Source organism: Erpetoichthys calabaricus, chromosome 11 (genome assembly GCF_900747795.2).
Source record: "Erpetoichthys calabaricus chromosome 11, fErpCal1.3, whole genome shotgun sequence".
NCBI classification, from domain to species: Eukaryota; Metazoa; Chordata; class Cladistia; order Polypteriformes; family Polypteridae; genus Erpetoichthys; species Erpetoichthys calabaricus.
Window position 1 is genome coordinate 125,636,559 of NC_041404.2, and position 24,689 is coordinate 125,661,247.

Genomic DNA, 24,689 nt, shown 5'->3' on the forward strand with positions numbered 1-24,689 from the left:
TTTTTAAACAAAAAATGTAGTAATGGGACCTAAAGTATATTTGCTGCCCTTTGAGCTATCGCCACAAGCACTTTTATTTATGGACTCCTTATTGGCTTCGTGTTTTTATATATGACTTTTTATAGGTGTTTCTGTAATATCAATGTCAGACATGAGCGATACTAGTGTTGGTGGACTTTTTTCCTTGGGTAAATAAAATGATCCTTTCTGTATTTTGTTTGCTTGGGTTGTCTTTTGTATTATACTAAATTTGTTTGGATATCAGAAACATTTAAGTGTTATGAATAAGCAAAAATATAGGAGATTCTGTAGGGAGCAAATACTTTTTCACAACACTCTATGTAAAATGTTTTTAAACCTTTTTCACGGATTTTGAAGTTAAAAGCTTTTCCCAGTTTATCCCTTTTAGGCTTTGCCTCATTAGTTCAAAATTTGCCCTCCTAAAGTTAAGCTTAACAATTTTAGTCTTTGCATCTGTGCTTTTTTCATTGAGAACTGTATAATATTTTTGTCACTTAAGTTAACCTTAGTGCTTCAATCACCTCTACACCATGAATTCTCACCTGGTTATGACAAAAAACTCAATCTAGATAGGCTTTCCTCCATGCTGGTGTGATAACATATAGTGTTAAAAACAATCACTGATTTTGCATGCTCTTTGAGGGATTACTCCAGTTAATATTTGGGTAGTTAAATTCCTCCATGACTATAATATCACCCTTAAATTTTGCTTTTTTAATATTATTAAAAAGTTGAATATTGAAATTACTGTCTGCATTGGATTTCTTTAACAGATTCCTAAAATTAGACCTCTATCCCTCATACTTTCAAGCCAAATCCAAATGTCCTCACTAAGAGGTGGCTTGTCATCTGATTTGCTCTATATTAATCTATTTTTTTTTTCAGATGTGCTTCTGTTCATTTGCTATGAGAAGCACCAATAAAGACTACACTTGAGTGGGTTTCAATCTTCAGAACATTGACTTAGTAACAGTGGATAAGACTAAACAAGAAGAAAACTGGGACAGATTACATCAGCTTATTTTATGGTGATTTAGCCTTACATTTCATACACAAGAAGATATTTGTGTTTCTCTCTAAGTACAGTTTCTTTTTTTTGTTAGCATTATTTGCAAGAGGGACTTTTCCACTACTAACACTTCCTAATTATGTAGTACTGTAGCATTGCTGATCAGTGTATCATGTGATTGGTTTTCTGGAAACCTGAAACAGTAGAACAGTAGTACAGTAGAAAATACTAGTTAGAGTATAAATGAGGCCATAATACTAATAAAATAATAGAAGTTATGGTATTGGAGTGGGCAGTCAATATTATCTTTTTTCCTTACAGTTTTTTTTTGGCAGTTTTTTGCATTTTTTTAATAAACTAATTTTTCCGTGTAGTTACCATAACATTGTTTTACTCATGAAAGATTACACAAAAACTAGACATTATAAAAGTCATTGTTTTGTACTATATCATTTAATATTCCCTTCACCAGACAAAAAACATCTTTCACTCTCTCTCTCTCAAAAAACTTCTTTCTGGTCTTGGGGAAAACATATTAGCTATAGAATTTCTTATTAGAGAACAATAAAAGTTTGCAGTCATTTGTATTATACTGCACAGATTGCAAATCTGATATTTTCCATCCATCCATTATCTTAAGTCACCCAGTTAAGGATTATAGAGAGTGAGAGTCTACCTTGGCAACATTGAACACAAGGCAAGAATCAGTCAGTTGAGGAAGTGTCTAGTTCACCACTGAAAACACACATGCACAAAATCACATGGTGCACAGGCCAGTGTATCATCATTAATTAACTTAAAATGTTGTTTTGGGGAATACCCATGCATACACCATGATGACATGCAAGCTCAACACAAATGGTGGTTGAGCCAAGATTAGAGCCCAGTCTCCTGAAGCTTTGCGCAGTAATACTGCATTACCATGCCACCCAATACCATTTTGTTTTTTGATTTTGCATTGAATGTCCAGGGCTACATAATGCCTTTACTTTTGTGAAACTGATGTTGGATTCATCTTTCACCAACACCCTTTTTAATTGTTCAGAATCAATGTAAAATTATATGAGATCAGGCTCTTTTCATATTGAGCTCAAATACAAGATACTTTATAAAGCAAACATAAGAATAACTCGACAGAAGATAAGATAATATATTCAAAGAATAAAATGAATAAACTACAATGCATCCCTTAAGATATTTATTATTTTTATAATCACTTTTATGTATTGATTGAGAATCAAGACCCTAAGGCTCTCAAAGCCAAAGTTCAGGTAGGCTGAAGTGCTCAAATCGTCTACAACAATAACTCTTCAATATAGGTTTATTTATTACACTTCAAATATTTCTTAATAGGCAATACTAGGGTGTTGTACCGTGTTAGCCATTATGAATGTAGAGAAAAGCCAAGCAAAATGACACCTTTTATTGGCTAACTAGAAAGATTACAATATGCAAGCTTTCGAGGCAACTCAGGCCCCTTCTTCAGGCAAGATTGCCTGAAGAAGGGGCCTGAGTTGCCTCGAAAGCTTGCATATTGTAATCTTTCTAGTTAGCCAATAAAAGGTGTCATTTTGCTTGGCTTTTCTCTACATTAATAGGCAATGATATGTAGTCGTCCTTTTCAAACAGGAATAGTGAACTACTTTGCATTTGCTTATTATGCAAAAATGTGTGCACTAGTCAAAATTTCAAGGTTCTTTATGTGTTTCAGCATTGGCATTATGACAGTTATTAACATTTAAAGCTTCATAATCCCACATGTTTGTTGACTGTTTCTGTCTTGTTTTTACCAATTTTTTTAGTCTTTAAATACTGTTGTTGTACAGCCTAATGTTACAGTGAAGAAAAGGCAGAATAAATGTAACTACTACTTGTTAAGTTTAATGAATCATGACCTGGCATGATGCCCCAATTTCTAATCATAACTTATGTTACACAAAAGCATTATTTTCTGTTTATGGATGCACAGAATATTTATGCATGTTTTTTTTTTTTTGGTCTGTCAAAGCTGAAATTAAACATAATTTGCTTCAGCTTTCATTATTCCGATTTCAGCCTCTAAAAATAATTATTAATAATGTACATTTCTTAGAACAGCTTTGCTAATCATGAATAATTTTTTTTCATTATTCCTAGGCATTATAATATCATATCTTTTTGGCAAGACAGAACATGATCTAGAGTGCAGTCTGACTGGCTAAATCAGTGGTTCTCAAATCCGCTCCTGGCTGACCTTATGTGGTTGCAGGCTTTTGTTCCAACCAATTTCATAATCATTTTACCTCTCATTTATCCCATTTAATTAGCTGGACTTTTTGTTCCTCTGTTTCTGTGTTCAGAAAAGCACAGCAGTGTCATTTTTACATTTAAAAGTCATTTACAAACATTAGTATTTTTGCTATAGCTTTAAATGCTTAACTTTCTTTTCTTTTTTTTCCTTTTAATTTGCCACTCAGTTTGTTACCTGATCATATCCTAATAATGACAATTAACAACAAGCAGAGCAGACACCCAGGTAAACGAGCTTGAATGCTGAAAGGCAGCAACTGCTTCAGTATCAGACCCACTAATGTGCTCATTAATAAATAATGGTTTAAATCCCCAGAACAGCACAATAAAAATCATGGTGGTGTAAATCTTTAAAAAAAGTAAGTTAAACAAGCACTGAATTATCTACATGTAACATATACATTCTTGGTACATTCTAATAAAACTTTACCAGGTTTAGTTTTGTTTCTATCATTACGTCAAAGACATAGACTGTTGAAACTGGAAAATGGCACATACTTAGGTTTCAAGTCCAATTAAAAGCATAAATAGGTTGGAACAGTAACCTGCAGTCACATGGGGTCATCAAGATTCAGTTTAAGAAGCTCTGGCCTAAATAGTCTTGCCTTAAAAACGTCATGCCTGTTACATATTTCAAGTCATTCAGTTGACATATGTGGTTATTTAGAAATGTTTTGGAAGTCAATTGAAATCTAGGAATGCATTTTATTTTGCATGATTTCCATAAAGTCAGTGTAATATTTCATGCACAGAATGTGAAATATATTTTCTTTAATTAAATTATCTCTTGATCCATTTCCTGAACATGAATTTTACAGTACAGGAACATTGGATGCAGAGCTCCATTTAGACTAAAATAACCCAGAAGTTGATGTGAACAATCACAAAATATAAGCAGACACATGTGCTTAAGCCTAGCTTGTGTGTTCTGTGTTTCCAGGTAAATTCTTGCCTGGATAATTAACCATCCATCCATCCATCCATTTTCCAACCCGCTGAATCCAAACAAAGGGTCACGGGGGTCTGCTGGAGCCAATCCCAGCCAACACAGGGCACAAGGCAGGGAACCAATCCCGGGCAGGGTGCCAACCCACCGCAGGACACACACAAACACACCAAGCACACACTAGGGCCAATTTAGAATCACCAATCCACCTAACCTGCATGTCTTTGGACTGTGGGAGGAAACCGGAGCACCCGGAGGAAACCCACACAGACACGGGGAGAACCGTTTGTTTTATTTAAATATTGAGACAAATGTTAGGGTTGTGTTGGCTGGCCAACTAGTTTAGATCTGCCTCTTCAGGTAAGTTATGGGGCAAAGCCTCACAATATAGACTAGATGAGCAAAGCCATTACAGATTGTTCCTCACATTGTGTCTACTCACCTATTTTACACATAGTACCAAAGTATTGAACATTTAATTTTCATTGTGATGGAACCTTTAGCATTAAATGTTAACTTTTGTGCCTGTTTTTCTTTACATAATCATTGATGGAATGTAATTTTAGCATTGTACATAATACTCTGTACCATGGAATAATTTGAAAGGTGTTATATAAAATATAAGGCAAATATTTTTGTGGACATCAGTATGATATGTGGTTTTGCAGTTTGCCTCACAGTTGCAGAGATCCAACTGATTTGTGAATAAATTCATTATTTGAACTACCTGCAACTGTATTAAAAATTAGTAATTAAAAAATTAAAATCACTGTGTGTTACTGTAATTGGGAGGAGTATGAGGTTTGTTTACTTTTAGTAAAAGAAAAACACAATTCCATGGAAATGATTTCCTTCAGTACACCAAGCACAGACAGACATGGGACATGGCCAGCTGGCTTGGGATCTTCTGAAAGTTTGCTTATAGAGTAGGAGATCTTATGTGTACTGTAAATATTAGTTTCAAAATGAGGTTAAAGCATATAATTATATGGTTGCATGAGATTTATTTGTAAGAATAATTGATCGACATAAAGTTAATGTTACTATACATACAAGCTTTATGAAAGACTGCAGTATGATATACCCCAGATATGTGTCTTAAAAATCTATGTTACAGCTTAGTAACATTTCAAGAAATACTTTATTATATATTAAATATGTCCTTCCAGTAAAAAGTAAAAAATACTTTTTATGGACAGCATATTTTTGGACTTCTGTAAATTGCTTTAACTTTCTTTGCCCACAATGCTCCTAATTGCAACTACAGCTGTTTGGATTCCATATTACTGGTTTCCAGAAATATTTCTGCTTGACAGCAAAGAACATTTGGGTTAATGAGTAGTCGGTAATTTTGTCGTTTTCTGGCAGATATCCAAAGCCAAAAGTTTTCCTTAAGCCCTTGTCGTGGGTGTCTTTCAATATGGAGTTTTATATACACAAAGTAGAAACATATGAAAAGTTAGGAGATTGCTATCAGTGTTGGCAGAGATTTAGAAAAAAAATTGCAGCAAGTATAGTAACTTAGGAAAAGTCGGTGTACTCACTTTGCAAAACAATTATGTATACTTGAAATTTTTAGTATCAAAATAAAAAAAAGTATTTGGTAGGCCCAAATGTGTTGTGAGGGTCTGCTGGGAACGCCTGGCAGAGTCCCCTGTCAGAAGTAGCTTCAACTCCCACCTCCGGCAGAACTTCGACCACATCCCGAGGGAGGTGGGGGACATTGAGTCCGAATGGGCCATGTTCCGTGCCTCTATTGTTGAGGCGGCTGACCGGAGCTGTGGCTGTATGGTGGTCGGTGCCTGTTGTGGTGGCAATCCCCGAACCCGTTGGTGGACACCGGTAGTGAGGGATGCCATCAAGGTGAAGAAGGAGTCCTACAGGACCTTTTTATCCAGTGGGACTCTGGAGGCAGCTGATAGGTACCGGCAGGCCAAGCGGAATGCGGCTTTGGTGATTGCTGAGGCAAAAACTCGGGCGTGGGAGGAGTTTGGGGAGGCCATGGAGAACGACTTTCGGTCGGCTTCGAGAAGATTCTGGTCCACCATCCGGCGTCTCAGGAGGGGAAGCAGTGCAGTGTCAACACTGTATATGGTGGGGATGGTGCACTGCTGACCTCGACTCGGGACATTGTGGGTCGGTGGGGGGAGTACTTCGAAGACCTCCTCAATCCCACTCACATGCCTTCCAATGAGGAAGCAGAGCCTGGGGACTCGGAGGTGGGCTCCCCCATCTCTGGGACTGAGGTCACCAAGGTGGTCAAAAACTCCTTGGTGGCAGGGCCCCGGGGGTGGATGAGATACGCCCGGAGTTCCTCAAGGCGCTGGATGTTGTAGGACTGTCTTGGTTGACACGCCTCTGCAACATCGTATGAAAATCAGGGACAGTGCCTCTGGATTGGCAGACCGGGGTGGTCAACTACAGAGGGATCACACTCCTCAGCTTCCCTGGAAAAGTCTATTCGGGGGTCCTGGAGAGGAGGGTCCGTCAGATAGTCGAACCTCGGATTCAGGAGGAACAGTGTGGTTTTCGTCCTGGTCGTGGAACAGTGGACCAGTTCTACACCCTTAGCAGGGTCCTGGTGGGTGCATGGGAGTTTGCCCAACCAGTCTACATGTGTTTTGTGGACTTGGAAAAGTCGTTCGACCGTGTCCCTCAGGGAATCCTGTGGGGGGTACTCCGAGAGTATGGGGTACCGGACCCCCTGATATGGGCTGTTCGGTCCCTGTACAATCGGTGTCAGAGCTTGGTCCGCATTGCCGGCAGTAAGTTGAACCCATTTCCAGTGAGAGTTGGACTCCGCCAGGGCTGCCCTTTGTCACCGATTCTTTTCATAACTTTTATGGACAGAATTGCTAGGCGCAGCCAGGGCGTTGAGGTGGTCCAGTTTGGTGGACTCAGGATTGGGTCACTGCTTTTTGCAGAAGATGTTGTCCTGTTTGCTTCATCAGGCCGTGATCTTCAGCTCTCTCTGGATTGGTTCGCAGCTGAGTGTGAAGCGGCTGGGATGGGAATCAGCACCTCCAAATCCGAGACCATGGTCCTCAGCCGAAAAAAGGTGGAATGCCCTCTCAGGGTTGGGGGCGAGATCCTGCCCCAAGTGGAGGAGTTCAAGTATCTCAGGATCTTGTTCACGAGTGAGGGAAAAATGGAGCGTGAGTTCGACAGGCGGATCGGTGCGGCATCCGCAGTGATGCGGGCTCTGCATCGGTCTGTCGTGGTGAAAAAGGAGCTGAACTGCAAGACAAAGCTCTCAATTTACCAGTCGATTTATGTTCCTACCCTCACCTGTGGTCATGAGCTATGCGTAGTGACCAAAAGAACAAGATCGCGAATACAAGCGGCTGAAATGAGTTTCCTCTGCAGGGTGTTTGGGCTTTCCCTTAAAGATAGGGTGAGAAGCTCAGTCATCCGGGAGGGACTCAGAGTAGAGCCGCTGCTCCTCCGCATCGAGAAGAGTAAGATGAGGTGGCTCGGGCATCTGATCAGGATATCACTCATCGCACCGTGCCCCACGCATGCGCACTTCACCAGAAGACACACACACACGGACACCTGGACACACACAGGGATTTTATTAAAGAGGATAGTTAAGGTAGAGGAATACAAGATTTTTTAGAAGTCAGATTAGATGTTTCCATGCAAGAGCCTTTGCTTTGGCTCTCTGCATTTCATTTGGAAATGTCTTTCATTAGAAAAATTTGTAGCAGTAATGCAAATAACACACATAGGTCCAACTATATTCCACTGGAAAAACTAGCATTGTTGTGTAATGATCATGTTCAGAGAGGATTCTTAATTACTCTGTGAAGCATCATACTTCCAAGTATTTATTAATTCTAGTCATTTTGTAACTAATTCCTACTGGCACATTAGAGGTTGGTATCTTGTGATTTCTGACTTACACCCCACACATCACAATTTTTAGATTGAGAGCAAAATGATAATGTTTCAAATTGAGTAGTCAGTCGGTGCATATTTTCTATTGTGATATTAACATCATGCATCATTATTAATTATTTTACAAGTTGAAGAAGATTACAAAACAGATTGGAAAATCTTTCCATTAAATAAAATTAAAAGTTTAGAATAAACAGAAACAAGAAACATTTTTTTTATACCATGAGTAGTTTGTGGAAAAAAAACATACAAGAAAAATGCACTTTATTGAAAGAGAAATTATTTGTAGAACATCAATATACGGAAGAAACAGTTCCATGTTGCTGTGAGTAGAACATTTAAAGAATGCAAAAGAGAGGAGGGGATTCATCATCCTTCATTTATAAACAGGCAAAAACTCTATAGAATAATAAAGACAAAATTATAGGCTGGCTTGCTGTCTATAGAGATCATAGTTACAAAGCAGCAGTGACTATTTTTTTTTTTGTTTTGTTTATTTGGTGAAAAAAAGTCAGTCAAGCAGCCAAGCATTCTTTAAAACATTTATATTTACTGTTACAGCACAAGACCTCTGTTAAATCATGGTCTTTGCATTTTTGTTTCATGTATAACTTATAAAATCAAGTGACTATACTTTCACCTTGACATGAAGTGTTAGAGGAAAGTATAAGTAAGGATCAAGACCGCATTCAAGTATATTAGTCAGACATACATCATCATTAAATATCTGACATCTTTAAATTTAGTATATGTTCTAAATAGCATCCACAACAGCAGTTTTCCATTACAATCAAGCTTTTATTCAAAAACATTTTAAAAATAATTCTAACTTTTATCTAAACTTATTTTTGTTGTAGGTAGATAATCACAACAGAAATTAAATATACCAGGACTACTGATCACTAAAACATGTTGCTGTTTATAAACCTTGTTTCGTATCCACTTTGATACTGTGTCACAGCAGATCATTTCATGCTTTGAACTTTTTATAGCCTGTTTTATTTAGCCCTTCTTTGCAAACATTTTATTTGATACTGCTACATTTTGCAAAAAATGGTGTGATTTGTTTTGCAGTTAGAGTTAGTTACTTTTTCTTTTTTCCCCCCAGTTTAATACATTTTTTTATTTTTCAAACATCTGAATTTTTAAAGAATAGTACTAATAAGCAGAAATTAAAAAATTCAAACTGTCCCAACTATTTTTATCTCTACCTTTAGGCTTTGCTGTGGCTCAGTGTATAAGCCAGCACAACTCTTCTCCTGTGTCTTCACCCTCTCCCCCATCCAGCGCTAGTACTAGTGGCAGTACAGGCCATTGTGACTCAGTTGCTGGTAGCACAATTTCCACTCCCTCAGCTGCTCAGAGCCCTTCAGGTAATTCTTTTAAGTCTTCTTATACATAGAGTACTAGCAAGTGCTGAAACAAAACATGTTTTATAGTAGCAGCAACATAGTCTTTCTAAAATAACTTGTTTGACTCAAGGGAGCTGTCCTCTTGATAAAACTTTATAGCCAGGTTAACTGTTCATGTTGTTGTTTCTTTATCATAAGGTGAAGTACCAATTACACAATATCTCCTAAACCTAATTTGTTTCTTGGTATCTTTGATTGCATTGTAGCTTAAACTCAAATGTTCATCAGTTGGCTTGAGAATATCCTTGATTGCAAATATACAGGTTGAATTGTCGTGTTTAATCTACAAACCTTAATAAACAACACCATTGAATACCTACATTTTATGCATTGTTCATGACAATCAGTAAGTCCATTATTTTCAAAGACAAAAAGTTTATTTACTTCAGTTCAAAACTGGCTGCCTGCTAAGCAGTTCTGCTTTGGACTGCTGCTTGCTGTAGGTGTGTCTTGGGAAGGTTGTTGTTTGTTTTTCAGTGGGTGGTGTATATATTTAAAAGAATTAATACTACTGGCAAAGAAAAACACCCACCTCCTACATAGATGTAAAGCATATATCATAAGGAGAAAGGGTGGGTGGGTTAGATTTTGAAACGGCTTTCTTGAACTTTACAATTTTTGATGGTTTGCTGTAAAAGGCTGCTAATTACTGTCCAGCCTTTCCTAAAATGAGTATTTTGTGATTACTTCTTCCTAGTAAAACAGAAACAAAAAAATATTTCCATGTAAATTTCTGCCTGAGAGGTTCCTTTTTGGTTAAGTTGGCTTTTTAACTGTAGGATAGTCTGCCCCTTATAAGCACTTACTGTATTTGCCTTTGTTAGAAGAAAAATAAAATACTGGATCTGCCTGCTACTGCTTCTCTGTAGAAAGCAGCACAAGTGTTTTTATCATGCCTACTTATCTTTGATAGTTGTGCTTTCCCAATGTAGATATATACTGTAGACTTGTCTACAGTTTTACATGATTGTTGTACCTGAATCAAACAAAAAGAAAAATTAGTGTGTAATACTGATATGTGGGAAAAGATTTGATTAGCTTTTATGATATGTATTTATGATTATTACATGCACTATTTCTTATTAATTGAGAACTGGGGTTAAGTTCTGCTGTATTGGCTGCAAGTCACAAACCCCTGTAGGACAAAATACCAGCCTATTATATTTGACACTCTCAGTCACGTCACCTAATCCCCATGCCACCCCACCATTTCCGCAAAAGTGTTCTTTTATGAATCACTATTACTTTATTCTAGGACTATGCAGGTTAGTCTTTCCTTTTGCTCACTTGTCACATCTTGATGTACTCGTTTATGCATTATAGAATGGTTCAAACAGTTGCTCACTTATGTTCCCTGCATAACCCCATTGTACAAATATTTTTTCTGAAACATCAAAAAGCAACTGAATCACATATACAATGAGCACCAAAAAAATAATCTTTATGTGAAAAATAAAGAAAATAAGCAGCATCTATATTTCTGATATCAAATGTACTGTATGTGTTTCACTAGAAACATAAAATTTCCATGTACAGCACTAAAAATGGTTTTGGGCACAGCATGTAAGATTCTGAAAAAGTATTTAGAGGAAAGCAAAACAAGTATTGGCTTGCTTTTTTTTCCTTCTTCCAAGTAATCATTTAGTACTTCAATGTGTCGGATTACATCAGATGGCAGTGGAGTGAATTGCAACATATTCACAGCTTTAGAATCACTGACACCTCAGACATACCTGCTAGATCATATATTTTGCTGATGGTTGTTTAAATTACCATTATGCTGTAGCAGATATTGAGCACTCTTTGTTGTTGGTTTTTTTTTTAGTTTGTTACCTCTCCTCATTTCATCAGCCTTTTGATATAAATAGTAGGCAATATACTTTTAAAATAAGCCAAATAAGAGTGTTGAATAGGTAAGGGTAGTTTAGAATGAAATGATATGGAAAGCTTAGAGGTAAATGGACTTTAGCAGCTTTACTGTACATTATGTAGATAATAAGATGGTTTTTTTTTTAAATTATAGTAATTTCTCAAATTGTAATATTTAAAAAAAGTAAAATTGCCTATACGGAAATGGGCAACATACATAATAAGCAGTGGTGGCTGAAGATCAAACATTAAATTATTTTTTGAAGTACGCAAATATATGCTGAAATAAGCAGGCAGTGGAAGCATAATGGATTGAATTAATAACAATGGTTTTTCCTCATTTGATTTTTCCATCTCTGACCACTTAATATTTTTTGCACCATGTTTTAGCACTTTCTCATGAAGTTATTAAATGGCTGTAACAACAATATTTATTTTTGTAGCACATGTTCATACAATCAATATAGCTTAAAGTGCTTTACAAGATGCCAAAGTGAAAGTTACAAGAAAAGAAAAAACAAAATTATGTAAGAATATTAATGAATAAGTAACAAAGAAAAATTTAATAAATCTATATAGTCTTATAAAATATAGATACATAATTAGTAGAAGGGTAAGGTCCTTGTATGCAATATCATATTGTAACTATCTAAAGATTAATTCAGTGATAACGTCAGATGGCCAGGAGGACAGAAAACAAAACTCCTGTTAAGCTAGAGGGAAAAAAAATCAAAATGTCCAGGGGCTCCCAGGCCAAAAGACCACCCAGCCCCCAATGTAGAAAAAGAAGTGTATCTCCTGTTATGTTGAAATGACATTTGTTTCAGCAAAATAAATAAGAATTTCTCCCTCAAGTTACATTAATTTCAGCTTAGCAGGGTAAGTTTTATTTTTGGTCAGATTGATATAACAAATTAAAAGTGCTGCTTTGTTTAATTAACAGTTGTTAAAGCAAAATGAACAAATTAAAAATCATTTCCAAAAAAATTAACTGTTTGTGAAAAAAGATTTTTGCCTTGGTATTCAATACAGTGCATCCAAAAAGTATTCACAGCGCATCACTTTTTTCACATTTTGTTATGTTACAGCCTTATTCCAAAATGGATTAAATTCATTTTTTTCCTCAGAATTATAAACACAACACCTCATAATGACAACGTGAAAAAAGTTTACTTGAGGTTTTTGCAAATTTATTAAAAATAAAAAAACTGAGAAATCGCATGTACATAAGTATTCACAGCCTTTGGTCAACACTTTGTCGATGCATCTTTGGCAGCAATTACAGCTTCAAGTCTTTTTGAATATGATGCCACAAGCTTGGCACACCTATCCTTGGCCAGTTTCACCCATTCCTCTTTGCAGCACCTCTCAAGCTCCATCAGGTTGGATGGGAAGCGTCGGTGCACAGCCATTTTAAGATCTCTCCAGAGATGTTCAATAGGATTCAAGTCTGGGCTCTGGTTGGGCCACTCAAGGACATTCACAGAGTTGTCCTGAAGCCACTCCTTTGATATCTTGGCTGTGTGCTTAGGTTCGTTGTCCTGCTGAAATATGAACCGTCACCCCAGTCTGAGGTCAAGAGCGCTCTGGAGCAGGTTTTTATCCAGGATGTCTTTGTACATTGCTGCAGTCATCTTTCCCTTTATCCTGACTAGTCTCCCAGTTCCTGCCGCTGAAAAACATCCCCACAGCATGATGCTGCCACCACCATGCTTCACTGTAGGGATGGTGACAGGTTTCCTCCAAACATGACGCCTGGCATTCATACCAAAGAGTTCAATCTTTGTCTCATCAGACCAGAGAATTTTCTTTCTCATGGTCTGAGAGTCCTTCAGGTGCCTTTTGGCAAATTCCAGGCGGGCTGCCATGTGCCTTTTACTAAGGAGTGGCTTCCGTCTGGCCACTGTACCATACAGGCCTGATTGGTGGATTGCTGCAGAGATGGTTGTCCTTCTGGAAGGTTCTCCTCTCTCCACAGAGGACCTCTGGAGCTCTGACAGAGTGACCATCGGGTTCTTGGTCACCTCCCTGACTAAGGCCCTTCTCCCCTGATCGCTCAGTTTAGATGGCCAGCCAGCTCTAGGAAGAGTCCTGGTGGTTTCAAACTTCTTCCACTTATGGATGATGGAGGCCTCTGTGCTCATTGGGACCTTCAAAGCAGCAGAAATTTTTCTGTAACCTTCCCCAGATTTGTGCCTCGAGACAATCCTGTCTCAGAGGTCTACAGACAATTCCTTTGACTTCATGCTTGGTTTGTGCTCTGACATGAACTGTCAACTGTGGGACCTTATATAGACAGGTGTGTGCCTTTCCAAATCATGTCCAATCAACTGAATTTACCACAGGTGGACTCCAATTAAGCTGCAGAAACATCTCAAGGATGATCAGGGGAAACAGGATGCACCTGAGCTCAATTTTGAGCTTCATGGCAAAGGCTGTGAATACGTATGTACATGTGCTTTCTCAATTTTTTTATTTTTAATAAATTTGCAAAAATCTCAAATAAACTTTTTTCACGTTGTCATTATGGGGTGTTGTGTGTAGAATTCTGAGGGGAAAAATGAATTTAATCCATTTTGGAATAAGGCTGTAACATAACAAAATGTGGAAAAAGTGATGCGCTGTGAATACTTTACGGATGCACTGTATATACCATTTACAAAACCCTTGTGTGTTATGCTTCAGGTGTGTTTGTTTTACCAGACTTACATGGCACACAAAGAAATTGCTTATTTACAAATCTAAATTTTAAATTAATAGATGCATATTTTTATTATAGAAGTTGTAAATTTGTGAAGGTTATTTCAAAAATGTAACATCTCCAGTAGAGGCAGGTACCATGCAGCAGCCAAGTCTGCGTACAGTTAAACATGGCACTGTATAAAAATACCAGAATTTTTATATTTATTTTTAAATATACACCTTAGAAACTACCTTTTACATGGGTTAGAACAGATTTTTTTTATGGTGGTAGTAATTAAGAAAATACAATTTCTGGACATAATATTCTACACACAATGTTTTAAATTACTATAAGTATATCCATCTGAACACCTAAGATTGTCTAAGGGTTTTAATTGTTGGTAGTTAGTGATCAGGATGTCATGTAACTTTACTTTAACCATGTAAAAAATATTAATATAATGTGCATAATCTGGTAGCAAAAGTTATTTCATTAATTCATTCTGTTTCCAAGATTGCCCATTACAATACATTACTTCAAGCAACCAAAGCCCATTTCAGCAGCATCAGTTTCCAAGCAAGAACCCACCCTGGAAGCAGCACCATTCCTTTACAGAACACAATCACTCTCATTCATGCACTCAATCCAAATTCAGAAGTTATCCCAACATGTCCAACTTTGTAAAGAAGGAGAACATACAGAGTTACTATGTTTGTACTGTTATTGCAAATAAATATTGTTCTGCATTTGTATTTACACATATTTAACTCCAAGCTGTACTTGAATGAACTCGCTAAAGTAAACATTTCAAAGTAACAGCCAGCCTTAACTTTGTTTTTTTAATGAAATTCAAAGCTCATAATAAGTCACTTCCAAGAAATGATAATATGTAATTGTAAGTGTGTTTTGAACATCCATATAAGTTAAGTGACATGTATTTACTGGACAATTCTTTGTATTGTGAAATAAAACAAATATAATTCTTTGAAAGTTCTAATTAGAAGTGAATGAAAGTAAAAACTATGTGTAAATGATGAATCAACAAATATTTTGCAATGAGTTTACACATGTTCTGTGCCTGTGCCTTGGGTTATCATCCAAGAAGGTATTTTTCTATCACTGTCTAAATACTTTGCTCTATTCAATTAATCCAAGGAAAAAGTGGTCTCCTGCATTAAGTGTGCTTTTGTTTTTATTTTATTCACACCTAAACAGGTCACAGACCTCAGACTTTATCTTGAACTGAGGTCTTATTTTTTCACCCTTGTGGTTTTGTTATATTTGTCCGTATTTCTTAACTGCTGGCTAGTTTGCATTTAAATGATTTTAAAATTAAGAGCATTTTATATTCAGGCACCAGAGAGTGTTTTCTAAACATATTTCAAAATGTCTGTTATTTTGGGGCATATAACATTGACAGTTATCATTTATAAAGTCTTAGATAAAATATATATTTAATAGAATCTAAGGGAACTTGTATAAAAGTATTTTCATCTACAAAAATAAACAGTATTCTTAAACTGCCGGCAGTTTGGATCCAATACAACAAATATGGCTTTTTCATGTTTGAAATGTCCTAATGTTCATTTCTGTTTCTTGTCAGACCTCATTGCCATGTCCTTGTAACTCATTTGTCTAGCCTGTCCTGTGATCTGTCCCTCTGTTCTCCTCTAGTCAGGTCTGGCAGGAAAGGACGGCGGCGAGTGTTTAGCCTTTCAGAGGCCGAAACTCGAGGCGGACACTGGGTTTAGGTCTTCATGCAGCAGGCATCTACGCAAAACCTTTCCAGGCAGGTTCTTCTGTCACATTCATGTTAGGGATTTTATTAAGTAGCACAAATAGTATTAAAATGATGGACAATTTGTATAGTTCTCTAAGTTCAACTCTTTCTTTGAGATTTATTCGCAATCTTTTCATAATTTCTTTTATGTTTTGTATCAGTTCAGTTTAAAAATAAAATCACATATTTTTCCAGAATCATTTTATCAAGTGTACAAGTGGAAAGACATTGCTGGAAGAATCAGCATGAAAATCCAAAGATTTCAATTTCATGTCTTTTCCATTTTCCTGCTAGCATACAATGATTGAAATTCGTTTTTTCACAGTATAAAATTTTATTGTGTAAAATGATCAACATTTAGAAGCTATTTTGTAGCTTTGCTAAATTAATTTCAGCAGTGCAAGTTTACAATCACTTCAGTACAGTCTTATTTCAGATTAAAACAAAACAAGAGAATAAGATGCATTCATACAACCATTTAATTTGGTCATAAATGTATATTCAGTAGATACTCCAAGTAACTGTGCATATCTGTCACCAGAGATCATATGATTTTCATGTTTGGTTTACTAAAGATATATTTCAGTTTTGCTCATTTTCTTTGATATTTGTGTTATATATGAAAATTTCCCTATATTATGTATATAGTGAAAATAGAAAATGTGTAAACCCTTTAGAATTTTGTCTATTTTTGTATAAACTACAACCTAAAATTTGATCATATTTTACATAAATAATAAACTAGATTAGGAGAACCCAATAAAACAATTGAAACAAAACAATATATTTGCTCGTTTATTTATTGAGGAAAATAATCCAGTGTTACATTTGTGTGTGAAAAAGTGTGAATCTTTGCTTTCAGTAAGTCATGTGACCCTCTTGTTCAGCAATAACTTCAACAAAACATTTTCGGTAAATGTTGATCAGCACTTCATATTGGCTCGGAGGAATTTTAGCCAATATTTCTGTGCAAAACTGCTGCAGCTCAGGGATGTTGGTGGGTTTCCTTGCATAAACTGCTAGTTTCAGGTCCTTTCACAATATTTCTGTAGGATTAAGGTCCTGGCCATTCCAAACCATGAAATTTCTTACCGTTTTTTGGTAGAATGACTTGTATGTTATGTCATTGTCTTGCTAATTGATTTACTCTCTCTTGAGCTTTGGTTCACAGTTGAATACCTTTACATTTGTCTGCAGAATTTAATTATGTCAAGCTGTCCTGGTCTAAAAGTAGCAAAGCTGAACCAAACCATGATACTGCCACCGACCACCATGTTTCACAGATGGGATATGGTTCTTATGCTGGAATGCAGTGTTTGCTTTTCACCTAACGTAACACTTACTGTATCATTCAAGCCAGAAAGTTCTAGTTTAGTCTTACCTCTCCACAGAACATTCTTCCAACAGCCTTTTGTCTTAAACACATGATCTTTAGCAAACTTTAGATAGGCACCAATGTTCTTCTTGCAACCCTGTCATGCACACCATTGTTGTTCATTGTTATCTTGATGGTTGACTCATGAACAGTAATATTAGACAGTACAACAGGAGTCTTTAGGTGCTTAGACATTCCCCTGGGGTTCTTTGTGGCCTCCTGGAATATTACACAGCTTTCTCTTAGAGGAAATTCAACATCACTTTAAAACTCTGTACACACTGCTTGACAGTGGACTGGTGGAATCGAAACTCATTAGAGATGGTTGTAACATTTTCCAGGCTGGTGAATATCAGCAAGTTTTCATTAATCTCCTTTGATTGAGGCATGTGGTGAAGATCAGACTTTTTTAGTGAAGACCCAGATTTATGTTATTTAAATAAGACACGGCCTCCGCACACTCAAACCTGATTGTGAAACTGATAATCCTCTAGGTTTACATTACATTTTCACACACAAACATGTAACACTGGATTATTTTCTTCCATAAATAAATGAATAAGTATAATGTTTTTGTGTCATTAGTTTAATTGGGTTCTCATTATCTAGTATTAGGACTTGCATAAAAATCTGATCACATTTTAGGTCATATATAGATATAGATATATATAGATATAGATATATAGATATATATAGATATAGATATAGAGAAAATTCTAAAGTGTTCACAAATTTTCCATCACCACTGTAGCAAGGATCAGCATATACTAGAACCTAGTGAAAGTAATAGTTGAATATTTTGGAATAATGTGTAAGAGTCACTTTTTTCAAACATGATATCTGCTTTTTTTTCCAGCAAAAAAAAATAACAAAAATGTTACAGGTCTCAAAGACACCCCTAGTAATCAGAAATAGTCAGGTTAATGGTTGGCAGTAGCCATCATACAGTAATCACATATTAGATCCTAACATCTTTTATTCTCCTGTCGTCTTTCATCTCTTAAATGTTCCTTTCCTTTCCTTTCTGTTTTTTTGGTTACTTTTGTCCTGTTTGTTTGGGCTTGTTTATTTAATATATTCTGTGTGTGTGTGTGTGTATATATATATATATATATATATATATATATATATATATATATATATATATATATATATATGTATGTATATATATATATATATATATATATATGTATGTATATATGTATGTATATATGTATATATATATATATATATATTAGTAGTAGTAGTAGTAGTAGTAGTAGTAGTAGTAGTAGTAGTTACTTCAGGACAACATATAATGTATTATATGGGTAGCTTAAGTCAAGCTTGCCTTAGTCTTGTTATGCAGCTGGTCTTCCTGAAATGTTTGTTCTGGTATTTTACATTCCCTGAGTTGGTACCACTTCCCAAGCCGACTACGGTGTACTCATCACACTGGCCAATATGAACTGATAGAACATCTCCAACAGCATCTCATATGCATTAAAGTGCTCTTGAAAAAGAAACTCCTGCTCCGGTCCTTTTTGTATAATATAACTGCATTATTCACCCACACCAGTCTACTGTTCAGATGGACCCCCAAATGTTTATAGCAGTAGAGTGAAAAAATACTCTTCATGTGAATTGTGCTTTACATTGCTGTCTTGTCTTTATCATATAGCTCTTTTATAAAAATTAAGGAAACTAATGGCATGTGTATAGTAAAGTAAATGAAATTAATACACATATTTGATCACTATTTGTTTTCCTGTTTTAGGAAATTTCATCACAAGTGCACAATCTAATACTGCTGTTACCTGTTTTTTCTTAAACGTAAACATGCTCCATCTTTGTTTATTATTCTTTTTTACGCTTTAGATGATCCCTCAGTTCCAGATGAAATTCAGACACCCTTTTCCAGCGTGATTGAATATGTGGATGAGACTGGCTCGACTTCTTGTAGCCGAGCACACAAAAAGAGTTCTGACCATGATGGTGCTACTCCTGCTTTGGCACCTAGCCTAACTCCAGCACACCAGCCAACAATCTCTCTTATTTCTGATGACAACACGGATGCACTCAGTGTGGAGTCATTAACTCTTCTGCCTCCAACTGACCCCAAGCAAATTCACAGCTTCAGCAGCCAGCGTTCTGTACAGTCCGATTATGCTGGTTCAAGTGATGGGGACCAGAGTACTGAGCTGCAGGACACAACAGAAGATAGGGCATAGATGTGATCCTGTTTTACAGGGTTAGTTCTACAGCTCAATGATCTTTTAAAAATTTTTCAGCATTATTTCTAAGCTTAACTAAGATACAGACCGACGGGAGCATCTTACTAACTTCTGTGTAACATGTAAATACAATGACTTGTATGTAAATATAAATGGAAGTTGGAAGGCAACTGTTCTGTTACAGTTTTTATGTTTTATGGCACTGCTAGTACTTTCCCTACATTTCTTGCAACAGAATCCAATGTGGCATTTGCATTGGGATTTCAAGTTTAGCTGGTTTTCTTAACCATATAATCCCAAATGTGTTTTCCTGTTGTTCTTGATAAGTATGGCTGATCATTTTAAAGGAAATCCTGTTTTTGAGAGTCTTTTTTGACATGCTAGAGTGACTGACTGAATGAATGAATACAATGTATGTTTAAAAGAAATTATGCAATTAAATTAAGTTTTAATTTTTTGGAGCATCTATTTGTTTCATACCTTAAGCTATACTACTCTTACATGAGTTACTGAAATTTACATTCATACATTTAGTTACCTCTTACTGGTTTAGCTCTCATAATGGTAGAAGCAAAATAAACTGTTCACCTAAAAAGAGATTAATATTTATGTGGGTGTGAAAAATTACTCTCTAATGGGAACAGATTGTTAATGCTTTCCGTAAGCCTTTCTGGCAATGCCTGAAATTAATTCAGTACTGGGAACGGAGTGTGCATTTCATTCTCTGTAAACATTCTCCGTATTCTCTGTTGTTATGGTCTCATTTCCATTTGTACTCAGAATAGTGATTTGAATGTACAGAACAAAAAAATTATTCTTTACGGCCATAAATGTGAACAGTGTTTTAGCAATAAAAAAGGAAAAAGGTGAAATTTGGCCTTTGAAGAACAGATTACCACATTTACAGGTAAGTAATTGGGTCCTTCCAGAATGTTACCTAATTCCAAGCTTGGTGTACTAATTAATTTAATAAAATTGGAATGTTTGTGCCATCCATCACAGAATATGTGATAAACTGCACACTCTTGAAGGAAACATATTTTCGTACTTTGTGTTTTTACGATTAATGCTGAACAGTGGTCTCAGTCTTGAATCATCCTAACTCTGATCCCCTAAGGGTCATGTGAAAAGACAATTTCCTCACGGAGATTAATACAGTGTATGAAATACCAAATAAAAACACTGGAAGCCTACTTGTGAAATGATTTGAAAGGTATTAGACAGCCTTACCTGTTTAACTTCCATTTTAAAAATATCACAAATATCTGGTTAGGCTAATAGAAGAACAGTCAAAAAATTTAGATATGTACTGAGCAAATTATTGGAACTGTTAGCTAATTTTGTTGAGAAGCAGATCATTTTCCAGTGTGCATCTTTCAAGTCAATTTTTGATTTAATAAACAAAAATGCCAAGATTTGCTGTCTTTTTCTTAACTGTTGTTAAGTTGAAAGTAAAACCCTTAATGTAAGAAAGCCATCATTTATTGTGTTTCCTTATACTATAGTTTAAATATATGTATGTAGATATATATGTACAGTATACATTCACTATATATATATATATATATATATATATATATATATATATATATAATTACCCCAATCTACATGCTGTCAAATGAACGAACCACACGCCGTGGCGCAACGTTAGGGGCTTCGCCTCTAGCGCTGACGTCCGAGGTTCGATTCCCGTAAGGGAGTGCAGTGAGTGTGTACGCCTGATGAGCCCAGAATTAGGGTGACACATGTGTCGCGTACTCTTTGCATTATTTGACAGTAAACTATTTCAACCATTTATATATATATATATATGTGTGTATGTAGATAGAGGCTAATTCTATGGCTGTGATTAATTCTAGTAGTAAAACAATAAGGGCTGTTAGTTTTAATGTTGGCGATACTGTATTTGAGTTTTATTAGTGAGGATATATTGGCATAGGATAAGGCCAGCAATAATGCTGCCTCATGCGAGGCATTTAATTGGGTTTGCAATTAGTGGATTGTTTTCATTGACTGGGAAGAGTGGTACAACGCGAGGGGTATTTATTAGAACAAAGTAGATAATTTGAAGGCTATACACGGCGGTGAAAGAGGTGGCAATTAGGGTTAATGTGAGGGCTCAGACGTTTAGGTGTGAAGTATTAAGGGCTTCAATAATTGAATCTTTAGAGAAAAAAAACAGCTAGGAAGATGAGTTACTATTAAAGCAAGGCTACTGATTATTAGACATGATGATGTCAGAGGTAATATTTTGTGAATGCCGCCTATTTTACAAGTATCTTGTTCGTCATTAAGGGAGTGAATGATTGAGCCCGAGCAGAGAAACAGTATTTATTGCCTTGAAGAATGCATGAGTGCAGATGTGGAGTGAGGAATGCTAGTTGTGGTTGGTTGAGGCTGACTGCTACTATTATTAGGCCTAGTTGACTTGATGTGGAAAATGCTACGATTTTTTTAATATCATTTTGTGTGAGGGCACAAGTGGCTGTGAATAGGGTGGTGATTGCTCCTAAGCAAAGGGCGGCAGTAAGAATAGTGTTGTTGTTTTCGTGGGTGAATGCGAATTAAAAGGAAGATTCCAGCAACAACTATTGTGCTTGAGTGAAGTAGGGCAGATACCGGAGTAGGACCTTCTATTGCTGCAGATAGTCATGGGTGAAGGCCAGATTGGGCTGATTTGCCTGTCGCTGCTAGGAGAAGTCCTGCAGCAGGAAGTGTTATGTCCATATTTTTTGTAAGAAATGTGTTGATTAATAGTCAGGATATTGTTAGTATAAAACCAGTGTCACCTACGCAGTTATGAATTACTGCTTGTAATGCAGCTATATTGGCGTCAGCTTGGCCATATCCTCATCCGATGAGGAGGAATAATATAATACCTACTCCTTCTCAGCCAATGAATAGATGAAATATGTTGTTGGCTGTAACAAGGATTATTATGGTAATAAGAAATGTTAATAGATATTAACAATAGGTCAAATTGGAGGCTAATGTAAATTTCTGCGGGTGAGATATAGATTCAGCGATAGTAAAGTGTGCAAGGTTGCAGGTTTATGCTGAGGCATGTGACTGATGGAGTAAGGCTTACGAAGAATGACAATTTTACTGAATTTTTAACATAAAGTGGTCAACTATTTGATGGTTTTGTAACAGTTGATACAATAATAGGTAGGATGTGAAGTACAATTGTCAAGGATAGGCAGGTTTGGAATATTTGTGATAACTGAAAGATGAATAGCTTTTACTTGGATTTGCACCAAGAGTTTTTGGTTCCTAAAACCAATGGATTAGCTGTTATCCTTTAAAAGCGTTGAGTGATCCACGAAATTTAACCGAGGTAGTAAGAATTAGCAGTTCTTCACAACATGAGCGGCAGTGACATGAAGTGGCAAAAGGGCAGCTGCTGTACAGGCTTTTAAATGATCGACGTGCAGCGCGACAAGAAGAACACGCAGAAAGACAGCAGATGATCCAATGGCATCTACTTAGCATGCGTTCAGCCGTCCCCACTTCACAACACGAGCATATACGAGTTATACGTCCTGCGAGAAAGATTTAACCACACCCGGGGCTGGAAATAAAGGACAAGTATTGTTTTTACAAAAGTTTTAAAGTAAAAGTGAAAATAATGCATATGTAACAATTCCCATGAAAATAACAAATACTTTAAATTGTGTATACGGTAAATACATATATATGTATATATGTATGTATATATGTGTATACAGTATATGTATGTATATATATATATATATATATATATATATATATATATTTATATGTAGTCATATGTATATGTAGTCATGGCCAAAAGGTTTGAGAATGACACAAGAATTGGTTTTCAGTTTGCTGCTTCAGTGTTTTTAAATCTTTTTGTCAGATGTTTCTATGGTATTCTGAAGTATAATTACAAGCATTTCATAAGTTTCAAAGGCTTTAATTGACAGCTAGTCATTTAGCCCGTTACAATAATGGGCGCTAGAACAGTAGTGCATAAACATTAGTAGGAACAGTCTATATTAAATGGCAAGGGACTTTGACCTCATTCTTTTTGTTGGTCGTATTTTTCTTTCTTTCAGCCTTTCTTTTGTTGATGTTTACTTGCTGAGCTGACCGTTCTTCGTGGGCTGCTGCCGTGTATTGTGTGTCTTTAATGTTCTGTGACAGTAATACTGTCTTGTACGGCTCTATTCAATAAGGGCGCGCACAAAAAGGCGAACTTCAAAAGGACGGTCTCAATTGAGCGCGGCGAATAAAGGCGTTCGTAGATGATTTCGTTCAAATGGCTCTAGAATATGTGAAGAGCAACAAAGGTGCAGATCTTTATTTACACGTGCCTTTATTCGCTGCGCCCAATTGAGGCTCGCCTTTTTGTGCGCGCCCTTATTGAAGGATACCTGTGCGCGCCCTTATTGAAGGATACCGTCTTGTACGTCCACTGGCTTGTACATCCGTAATATACCTTTAATTTTCTCTGGCGGTAATACAGGCGTGCGCGTCGGTAAAATGCCTTTAATCGCCTCTGACAGTAATACTGGCTTGTATGTGGTTGTAATATGGGTCACTGTATTGTGTACCTTTAATTTCCTCTAGCAGTAATATTGGTTTGTATTTCCGTAAAACGCCTCTAACTTTCTCTGACAGTAATATCGCGCATCGCACCGTGCCCCGCTCATTCGCACTTCACCAGAAAAAATCCACGCACGGACACCTGGACGCACACAGGGATTTTATTAAAGAGGATTATTTTAAGTTTATTTGCAGTGTTGGCCCTTTTTTTTCAAGACCTCTGCAATTCACCCTGGCATCCCATCAATCAACATCTGAGCCAAATCCTGACTGTTGGCAGCCCATTCTTGCGTAATCAATGCTTGGAGTTTGTCAGAATTAGTGAGTTTTTGTTTGTCCACCTGCTTTTTGATAATTGACCACAAGTTCTCAATGGGATTAAGGTCTGGGGGGTTTTCTGGCCATGGGCCCAAAATTTCAATGTTTTATTCCCCCGGGCCACTTAGTTATCACTTTTGCCTTATGGCATGGTGCTCCATCATACAGGAAAAGGCATTGTTCATCAACAAACTGTTTTTGGATAGTTGGGAAAAGTTGCTCTCAGGTGATGTTTTGGGCTAATGCTTTTAAAGTCAAAAAAAATGTTCAGATGTCCACAAAAGCAAAAAGGAGAGAAGGCCAAA

The 24,689-nt window shown here is 36.5% G+C and overlaps 1 protein-coding gene and 1 pseudogene across 4 annotated transcripts in view; one reads left to right on the plus strand and one right to left on the minus strand.

Annotated features, from left to right (window-relative positions):
- clec16a (C-type lectin domain containing 16A) overlaps positions 1–20,912 on the plus strand; it is a 226,728-nt gene extending 205,816 nt beyond the window's left edge. The window contains exons 22-23 of one of the 4 annotated variants that reach the window (XM_051933607.1): positions 9,383–9,538; positions 15,808–15,977. In XM_051933607.1, the coding sequence (XP_051789567.1) occupies positions 9,383–9,538; positions 15,808–15,962 (311 nt within the window). In that variant the 3' untranslated portion in view covers positions 15,963–15,977. Of the gene's footprint in view, positions 1–9,382; positions 9,539–15,803; positions 15,978–19,141 lie in introns of those variants that run through there. The other 3 variants (XM_051933608.1, XM_051933605.1, XM_051933606.1) reach the window with 3 other exon arrangements.
- Positions 20,913–21,323: 411 nt separating this feature from the next.
- LOC127529732 (NADH-ubiquinone oxidoreductase chain 5-like) lies at positions 21,324–23,023 on the minus strand (annotated as a pseudogene).
- Positions 23,024–24,689: the final 1,666 nt, after the last annotated feature.